Source organism: Salvelinus namaycush, chromosome 22, assembly GCF_016432855.1.
Source record: "Salvelinus namaycush isolate Seneca chromosome 22, SaNama_1.0, whole genome shotgun sequence".
Lineage (NCBI taxonomy): Eukaryota > Metazoa > Chordata > Actinopteri > Salmoniformes > Salmonidae > Salvelinus > Salvelinus namaycush.
Genome location: NC_052328.1, coordinates 8297466 through 8307836, shown reverse-complemented (window position 1 = coordinate 8307836; position 10371 = coordinate 8297466). Strand labels below are relative to the sequence as shown.

At 42.8% G+C, this 10371-nt stretch overlaps 1 protein-coding gene across 4 annotated transcripts in view; it reads right to left on the bottom strand.

Moving 5' to 3' along the window:
* Nucleotides 1–944: 944 nt before the first annotated feature.
* Nucleotides 945–10371, bottom strand: part of lrrfip2 (leucine rich repeat (in FLII) interacting protein 2) — a 64629-nt gene continuing 55202 nt past the window's right edge. For 3 of the 4 annotated variants that reach the window (XM_038960302.1, XM_038960301.1, XM_038960303.1), the window contains 6 exons: nt 2939–3071; nt 2729–2778; nt 2529–2649; nt 2217–2296; nt 1968–2072; nt 945–1887 (listed from right to left, as the gene is read on the bottom strand). In XM_038960302.1, coding sequence (XP_038816230.1) covers nt 1777–1887; nt 1968–2072; nt 2217–2296; nt 2529–2649; nt 2729–2778; nt 2939–3071 — 600 coding nt within the window. In that variant the 3' untranslated portion in view covers nt 945–1776. Of the gene's footprint in view, nt 1888–1967; nt 2073–2216; nt 2297–2528; nt 2650–2728; nt 2779–2938; nt 3072–3667; nt 3770–10371 lie in introns of all 4 variants that reach the window. The other variant, XM_038960304.1, reaches the window with a different exon arrangement.

The window sequence follows — 10371 nt, the reverse complement described above, 5'->3', positions numbered from 1 at the left end:
CAATTCCCCTCATGATGCAATCTATTTTGTGACGTGCACCAGTCCCTCCTGCAGCAAAGCACCCCCACATGTTGCCACCCCCGTGCTTCACGGTTGGGATGTGTTCTTCGGCTTGCAAGCCTCCCCCTTTTTCCTCCAAACATAACGATGGTCAAACTTCCATCAGACCAGAGGACATTTCTCCAAAAAGTACAATCTTTGTCTCCATGTGCAGTTGCAAACTGTAGTCGGTCTTTTTTTATGGCGGTTTTGGAGCAGTGGCTTCTTCCTTGCTGAGCGGCTTTTCAGGTTGTCGATATAGGACTCGTTTTACTGTGGATATAGATACTTTTGTACCTGTTTCCTCCAGCATCTTCACAAGGTCCTTTGCTGTTGTTCTGGTATTGATTTGCACTTTTCGCACCAAATTACGTTAATCTCTAGGAGACAGAACGAGTCTCCTTCCTGGGCGGTATGACGGCTGTGTGGTCCCATGGTGTTTGTACAGATGAAATTGCTCCCAAAGATGAACCAGACATGTGTAGGTCTACAATTTTGTTTTTTGAGGTCTTGGCTGAATTCTTTTGATTTTCCCATGATGTCAAGCAAAGAGGCACTGAGTTAAGGTACACCTCCAATTGACTAAAATGATGTCAATTAGCTTCTAAAGCCATGACATTTTCTGGAATTTATAAGCTGTTTAAAAGGCACAGTAAATTTCTGACCCACTGGAATTGTGATACATTGAATTAATGTCTGAAAAATTACTTCTGTCATGCACAAAGTAGATGTCCTAACCGACTTGCCAAGACATTTGTGGAGTGGTTGAAAAACGAGTTACCTAAGTATGTAAACTTTTGACTTGGGAGCTCTAACCATTGACTTATTCTATACATAAGGGATTGAGGTGCTTGGGTATAATTCAAGCATTAACTTCTTGTAACATAAAATGAAACAAAGGGCAGTGTAAATCTGTTAAGAGTTTATTCAATGCGATAGCTGCCCCAGACACAATCACTGTGTGGTCCTGAGACTTGAAACTGCTTGGCTTTCAAAGCAGCGAACACTGTTTGAGAAGTGGTATGTAGTGCCGTCTTCTGATGTACCCCAAATAAAGAACCTCAAACCACTCTTACAAATGGAATTCAATGTGCCATAACCCATGCAAAAAAAAAAAAAAATCTAGTATTTACAGTTCTGACATTTACACTTATTGCCAAAAAATCTTTAAATATTTGAGAAATCAATGAAACCTCTGCAGACAATTAGTTCTATATATTTCATTAAATCATGTCTGTACCAGTTATTGTTTGGTTAATGCAAAACCCTCAGTCTCCAGGTGTGAGAAGGCACTTCACTGTGTGAGGGATTATGGATAGGTGCAGGGCCAGAGAGCAGCCGTAAGGGTTTAACAGTTAAAAAGCGCCATTATACTCATTCATGCAACTTATTTAAAAAAAATTATAATAGCCAAGCACCCAGCAGTAAAACCTTGTGAATAACATGTAGTAACAAAGCTTTGAAAAATAAAGTAATGAGTCAAATTTTCCTTAGATTCATCATCTCCCCCTAGTAACTATGGTTTAATAGGTTGAGTCTCCCTTCCGAAGACACTGGTGCTAATCCTTTATTTCTTTTAAACACCAACTCTTGCCTCGGTGCTACCAGTGTTGCTTTTTTTCTGTAAGTGTTTTTGGTTTTGCTACACAACTTTAAGTGTTAGAGGAAGAATGGAAATGTGCTCCAGACACTATCTGCGGTGTGAGTTTAAGGGCTTCTGTGGCAATCCAGCAGACCTCACTGCTGAGACAGAAGGGCGTTCCGATTGGCCTTCATCTTCTCAAGGCGCTTTACTAGGTGGTTGTTGGTCATCTCCATCTCCTCGGTCTTATCCAGAGCCGTACGCAGCTGTGGCAAAAGGAGGGGAATGGTTAGATAACATTTGATGTCAAATCAAACATTGGCCACTGACTTGATTTGTTTCCTACCTCTCTTTGAAGTTTCCTTTTTTCAATTTTCAGTTCATCTTCTATTTTCTCTGAGTTTTCCGCCGATGCCTTGTATCTGGACACTTGTCCTTCAAGTCTGTTGATCTGGATATGAGGATAATGAAACAAAGTCCTTCACATACGAATCTGACTTATTTTCCTTTTCTCATTCTAACACTAATGTATCCAGTTGGCATATGGTCAGCTAGGGTACATGTGGGCAAGTATGTCAGTGTTGCCATGACTTACATTTTGTTCCATTGTGCCCATTTCCTGTTCTGCCTTCGAGAGCTTGAACTTGTATTCACTTATCTGTCTGTTGGCATCTCCTGCAGAGAGTAGAACATTTGAGTGAGTACAGTTACCTTACGCAGGACATTAGAATAAAGATGTGAGCCTTGCTGTTAGTTCGTTCTTGGCACACGAGAAGAGAACTGCCAATAGGATGCTTTGGACAAGTGGGGTTCTGTGTAATGTAACAAGAAAGTCTTTAGAGAGACTAAGTGGTGATGTGTATGCCTCTGAACTTTTTTTTTAGGTTTGGGCACGAACGAGACTTACTCTGCATCTCGATGACGTGCAGATCAGTGCCATTCTCCATCCTCTCTCCCTCTGTGAAGGCGTTCTCCATCTTCGAGTGCTTCTGCCTTTCATCCTCCAGCTGCATTTTCAACTTCCTGATCTGTGAAACGCCACACATAATTACTTGTCAGACAGTTCAAAAAGACGACACTTGGGTCAAAGAGGAAAACTATATGTACCTGAGCTAAGAGTTCATCCTTTTCATCCGCAATCTTTCGTAGCCTAACATCTGCAAAGGAAAGGAAATATCATTATAAGAGGTTCCTTGCACCTATGGCCAAAGCAATGAAACTCCCCCTGGTATTATTGAACAATGCATTACAGATACAAGTTAATTTAGCTGTCCCCATGCTCCCTTTAATAGAGCTCGTTCTGTCCCCTCCACTCACCCAGAGGCCCTTCTCCTGCTGACTCCAGCACCTGGGCAGCCTCCTGTGTGACCACAGTGATCCCTGTGGCTGGGTCGTCGTGGCTGATGTCCCCGTTAGGCATTCCCTCAGGGATGATGACCAGGCCGTGTTTCTAGGAGGAGTCAAAGGAAGACGGGGAGAATCTCAATTGGTGTTGCTCGCCTCCTCTCCTCCGTCCTCCACTCGCCACTTTGAAATAGGTCATCTTCGAGGAGCGGAGGCGAGGAAACAAATGTGCTCGTATGAAATGACTCCACGACGGGTGGAATCCCCAAAGTAATTCAAACTAATGTAGCTGGTTTTGCAAGACATTTTATAGATAAAAGTATTAGTAGCGTAATATCTTTGAGAAAACAGCTGATTTAAACAATGCTAGCTGCCGACGAGAGGTGGCTATTGAGTGGAGGAAAATGTTCAGTTCTACTGCCACAGAGCAGACCACGTAGAACTGTTGAGCTTTACGTACTAAGTAACAGTGTACTAAGGTTTCCATTAATGGTACGCAGACTGACAGACACACCAAGTGTCCAACAAATTTGACATTGGGAGAAACAGTAGGAACAAAACGGCGAGGTACACAAGACATACGACCCACAAGTTGCTTTTTTATCACTGTTTGGTTGCTAGCGAGCTTATTCCTGTAACCAACTTTGTCTACATATTGGAAATATATAGTACTGTTCCCAGCCCTCTGGTGGTGAGACCTACCTCTCCTGTTTTGGCCTTCGCCTTGATGTCAGCCAGCTCATCTCTGAGCTCATCCCTCTCATTCCTAATGCAATCAAAGTACTCTTTCTGCCTCTCTAAGGCCTGGTGGCCACACGCAGGAGGGAGAAAAGACAAGAGAAAGGAAAGAAAAGAGGCGAGGATAGGTTGGAAAGACTGATATGAATGCACACTACAATGATATGTTTTTTGTACATGCACATATGTCTGTATGCACACACAAAAAGGTACACCCAAATGGTAAGGCTGAGTTGGAAAGGCAAAGTGACAGATGTTAAACACAATCACCACATGCTCACAGATCAGACAACAGTGCTGTAAGGGAGAGCTAAAGGCCAACTAAGACACAATCTGACACTAGACAGGCAAAGCTTTAGGTGTAGGCCTCCATTTTATTTTTTGACTCATGTAAAATGGATCTCATGCTGTCATTTCAGGGTTAATCAAATAGAGTTTTAAGGGAGAAATGCCCATCAATGAGTTGGGCATATGGATCTTTCACCATTTCTTTTCATACACGACATATCAAATGCTTGCAGGTGCACATTTCCCCTTGCACTGACTAAACTTTGGACTGCATACAAAACCTAGAATGACCACAGCATCCAACTTAAAATGTAAATTAGTGAGCCCACAATCGTCAATTCACATGCACATTAAAGGGAAAGTCCAAACTGTGAATTAGAATTGGTCAAAACTACAGGCTATTATCCAGGCTCCCTGTCATGCAACTATGAGAGGCAATAGACTGTTTAGGACCAGTCGATTATCTGATACAGATTTAATTGATCGGTGAATCAGCACCGAGTTTCCTTCAGGCAAATGTTTATGTTGATATGGGTGGTCTGATTCTTGACCCTTCTGCTAAATGGTACACTCGTAACACTCCCTCTCACGATTTAAAAGGAATTGGACTGGTGTAAGGAATGTGTTGGAAACTTCCTCCAGCCATGCTTGCACCAACCCAATGTTTTAAATACTTGATGGGGGACTGCGGGTCTTTCTATAAACTAGGACAACTTGTTATAGCTGTTGATAAGTCATTGATAAATCTGCCAATTTTTGTTCATGTCATTAAGATAAGGGGATCATAGTTCTATTCAATAAAATGAGTTGATTTAAAACCTGTAATCCTTTATCACGGTTGGTGTCTTGACGGATTTGTCCAAAATCGGGTGACAAAATGACTTTTCTGTCCTTACATTTATGGCAGTGTAAGTTGTCATTAAATCAGTTAAATTAGACATATAACTTGTTCCCTCTAAGAATCATAGATCTGGCAGTAGGACAGTTTTCAGAATAGAGATCTCAGAAATTCAGTGGAACTATGTAATATTTTGTGTCTCCTTACGTTACGGGGGAAAACAGTTTCGTTTTCATGGGGCACACAAATCCAAAATGTATGCATTGCAAAATCGAATGCTTCTAACCGAAAGAGTCACCTTACCTTGGTACTTAAAAGCCTAAATTGATACTGTCAACATGGTTCTTCAATAATTATGCATAATACTTGTTGGGATGTGCATTTCATGTCCAGCTGACTAGTTACACTGGAATGTTCACATATCTGATCTAGGAAGGAATTTTCCACGTGACAGTGATGAACAGATGATGTGACGGGCTGCTGTTGAACCGCATGCGCTAAGTGTTGGGAGAAAGGCTGAGAATATCTTGGTGTCTCATTCGTTATGCCGGTGAAGACAGCTGTGCCTGGATCAACGTTGGATCTAATACCCTAGCAACTTGATGTTGATAATCTGTTGTCTGCTTGATTTCCAGCAGGGTCTTGTTAGATTTAACAGAGAAAGAATTAAGGTAATGAGTTCATGTTTTTGTGCCTCGGATTAGACAGTCTTTTGTGTAGGACAGACGATTGCGCAACACCCAACGCTATTCCTATTAATTATTCTGGATATAATGACAACAATTTACACAGCCTAGCGGACTTATTCACAATATGATCTGGTAATGAAATAACATGATACATATTTATTTTTTTAAAATGTTAGACCTGCAAATTTAAACAATACAAGGTGCTTGAAGTAGCCTACTTGAATTTGGAGCTCAGAAGTACTGGAATGGGCCTAACTTAAATGTGACATTTCCTCAATTTGGTGCTTGAAAGGTTATTGTAGCCAATTTATAAGTTCTCCTGCTCCCTTATAATTGTCTGTGATTTCATGAGAGATGGCCGCTTTCATTTGTTTCCCTGCGCTACTGTGTTGCAGTAAAACAACATGAGGTTATTAGGCGCATTCAACAAATAAAAATTGATTTGATTTTGAAATCGTGAGATTAATGTTATCGCTTCATGGCTTTATTATGTGTGCCTGCGTTGGCTACCGAAAAATCGGCATGCATGCATTCAATCTATTTAGTCAGGCAATGGTCCACATTCTCACAGTGTCTTCGGAAAGTATTCAGACCCCTGGACCTTTTCCACGTTAAAGCCATATTCTAAAATTGATTAAATAAAAACATTTCCTCAGCAATCTACTCACAATACCCCATAATGACAGAGCAAAAACAGGTTCTTAGAAATGTTTGCTAAAAAAAAAACATTTACATAAGTATTGAGCTCAGGTGCATCTTGTTTCCATTGTTCATCCTTGAGATGTTTCTACAACTTGGAGTCAACCTGTGGTAAATTCAATTGATTGGACATGATTTGGAAAGGCACACACACACCTGTCTATATAAGGTCCCACAGTTGACAGTGCATGTCTGGAGATCTGGAGAAGGATACCAAACAAAATTATGCAGCATTGAAGATCCGAGAACACAGTGGCCTCCATCATTCTTAAATGGAATAAGTTTGGAACCACCAAGACTCTTCCCAGAGCTGGCTGCTCAGCCAAACTGAGCAATTGGGGGAGAAGGGCTTTGGTCAGGGAGGTGACCAAGAAACCAATGGTCATTCTGACAGAGCTCTAGAGTTCATCTGTGGAAATGGGAGAAACTTCCAGAAGGACAACCTGCAGCACTCCACCAATCAGGCTTTTATGGTAGTGGCCAGACGGAAGCCACTCCACAGGAAAAGGCACCTAAAGAAACAAGATTCTCTGCTCTGATGAAACCAAGATTGAACTCTTTGGCCTGAATGCCAAGCATCATGTCTGGTGGAAACCTGGCACCATCCCTACAGTGAAGCATGGTGGTGGCAGCATCATGCTGTGGGGATGTTTTTCATCAGCAGGAACTGGGAGTCAGGATCGAGGCAAAGATGAACGGAGCAAAGTACAGAGAGATCCTTGATGAAAACCTGTTCCAGAGCGCTCAGGACCTCAGACTGTGGCAAAGATTCACCTTCCAACAGGACAAAGCACACAGTCAAGACAACGCAGGAGTGGCTTCGGGACAAGCACAAAAACATCCTCGACCAGCACAAAAACATCCTGCGGCGAACTGCAATAGCATCGAATAGTCCCCGCGATATGCAACTGTTCAGGGAAGTCAGGAACCAATACACGCAGTCAGTCAGGAAAGCAAAGGCCAGCTTTTTCAAGCAGAAATTTGCATCCTGTAGCTCTAACTCCAAAAAGTTCTGGGACACTAAAGTTCATGGAGAACAAGAGCACCTCCTCCCAGCTGCCCACTGCACTGAGGCTAGGTAACACGGTCACCACCGATAAATCCGTGATAATCGAAGACTTCAACAAGCATTTCTCAACGGCTGGCCATGCCTTCCTCCTGGCTACTCCAACCCTGGCCAACAGCTCCGCCCCCCCCCCGCTGCTACTCGCCCAAGCCTCCCCAGCTTCTCCTTTACCCAAATCCAGATAGCAGATGTTCTGAAAGAGCTGCAAAACCTGGACCCATACAAATCAGCTGGGCTTGACAATCTGGACCCTCTATTTCTGAAACTGTCCGCCGCCATTGTCGCACCCCCTATTTCCAGCCTGTTCAACCTCTCCTTCGTATCATCTGAGATCCCCAAGGATTGGAAAGCTGCCGCGGTCATCCCCCTCTTCAAAGGGGGAGACACCCTGGACCCAAACTGTTACAGACCTATATCCATCCTGCCCTGCCTATCTAAGGTCTTCGAAAGCCAAGTCAACAAACAGATCACTGACCATCTCGAATCCCACCGTACCTTCTCCGCTGTGCAATCCGGTTTCCGAGCCGCTCACGGGTGCACCTCAGCCACGCTCAAGGTACTAAACGATATCATAACCGCCATCGATAAAAGACAGTACTGTGCAGCCGTCTTCATCGACCTGGCCAAGGCTTTCGACTCTGTCAATCACCATATTCTTATCGGCAGACTCAGTAGCCTCGGTTTTTCTAATGACTGCCTTGCCTGGTTCACCAACTACTTCGCAGACAGAATTCAGTGTGTCAAATCGGAGGGCATGTTGTCTGGTCCTCTGGCAGTCTCTATGGGGGTACCACAGGGTTCAATTCTCGGGCCGACTCTTTTCTCTGTATATATCAATGATGTTGCTCTTGCTGCGGGCGATTCCCTGATCCACCTCTACGCAGACGACACCATTCTGTATACTTCTGGCCCTTCCTTGGACACTGTGCTATCTAACCTCCAAACGAGCTTCAATGCCATACAACACTCCTTCCGTGGCCTCCAACTGCTCTTAAACGCTAGTAAAACCAGCGGTCGCTGCCTGCACCCGCACGCCCGACTAGCATCACCACACTGGATGGTTCCGACCTAGAATATGTGGACATCTATAAGTACCTAGGTGTCTGGCTAGACTGCAAACTCTCCTTCCAGACTCATATCAAACATCTCCAATCCAAAATCAAATCGAGAGTCGGCTTTCTATTTCGCAACAAAGCCTCCTTCACTCACGCCGCCAAACTTACCCTAGTAAAACTGACTATCCTACCGATCCTCGACTTCGGCGATGTCATCTACAAAATAGCTTCCAATACTCTACTCAGCAAACTGGATGCAGTTTATCACAGTGCCATCCGTTTTGTTACTAAAGCACCTTATACCACCCACCACTGCGACCTGTATGCTCTAGTCGGCTGGCCCTCGCTGCATGTTCGTCGTCAGACCCACTGGCTCCAGGTCATCTACAAGGCTATGCTAGGTAAAGCGCCGCCTTATCTCAGTTCACTGGGCAACACCCATCCGTAGTACGCGCTCCAGCAGGTGTATCTCACTGATCATCCCTAAAGCCAAAACCTCATTTGGCCGCCTTTCCTTCCAGTTCTCTGCTGCCTGCGACTGGAACGAATTGCAAAAATCTCTGAAGTTGGAGACGTTTATCTCCCTCAACAACTTTAAACATCTGCTATCTGAGCAGCTAACTGATCGCTGCAGCTGTACATAGTCCATCGGTATACAGCCCACCCAATTTACCTACCTCATCCCCATACTGTTTTCATTTATTTACTTTTCTGCTCTTTTGCACACCAGTATTTCTATTTGCACATGATCATCTGATGATTTATCACCCCAGTGTTAATCTGCTAAATTGTAATTATTCGCTCCTATGGCCTATTTATTGCCTACCTCCTCATGCCTTTTGCACACATTGTATATAGATTCTCTTTTTTTTCCTTTTTCTACTATGTTATTGACTTGTTTATGGTTTACTCCATGTGTAACTCTGTGTTGTCTGTTCACACTGCTATGCTTTATCTTGGCCAGGTCGCAGTTGCAAATGAGAACTTGTTCTCAACTAGCCTACCTGGTTAAATAAAAAATAAATAAAATAAAAAAGTCCCTGAATGTCCTTGAGTGGCCCAGCGAGAGCCCGGACTTTAACCCGATCGAACATCTCTGGAGAGACCTGAAAATAGCTGTGCAGCGATGCTCCCTATCCAACCTGACAGAGCTTGAGAGCATCTGCAGAGAAGAATGGGAGAAACTCCCCAAATACAGGTGTGCCAAGCTTGTAGCGTCATACCCAAGAAGACGAGGCTGTAATCACTGCCAAAGTTGCATCAAAGTACTGAGGGAAGGGTCTGAATACTTATGTTTTTTTATAAAAACATTTTTTAAATAAATTAGCAAACAATTCTAAAAACCTGTTTTTGCTTTGTCATTATGGGGTATTTTCTGTAGATTAATGAGGGAAAAAAACGATTTAATCAATTTTAGAATAAGCCTGTAACCTAACAAAATGTGGAAAAAGTCAAAGGGTCTGAATACTTTCCGAAGGCACTGTATTTTAGAATGTAATAATAATAGAAACATTGGCACGGTCTAAAAAAAGTGGTAGCTAATGGCCTACTTTTCCCCCCCATGCTTTTTGGGGGGAGGGGGCTTCTATATTAGGCCCTATATGTACAATTATATAAATTATACAAACAATTGTATAACATTTGAGGTCCTGAAAGTCCTTGAATTTGACTTGCCAATGTCTGTATGAACCCTGCTTAAAGGATGTATAGTCCTAGGCCTATGTTGCTGTATAGGTGGAGTTATGGGTCTATTCACTTTTATTCCTCTACTCATGTGGAACTGCATGAAAATCTTTTTTGTTCAAATCATTTTGTAATATTGATCTCAATGTCACAGATTGTTCCCATCTACACTTTTGCGCAGTGGTGGAAAAAGTACCCAATTGTCATACTTGAGTAAAGTAAAGATACCTTAATAGAAAATAAAGTGAAAGTCACCCAGTAAAATACTACTTGAGGAAAAGTCTAAAAGTATTTGGTTTTAAATATACTTCAGTATAAAAAAGTAAATGCATTCCAAAAATATACTTGAG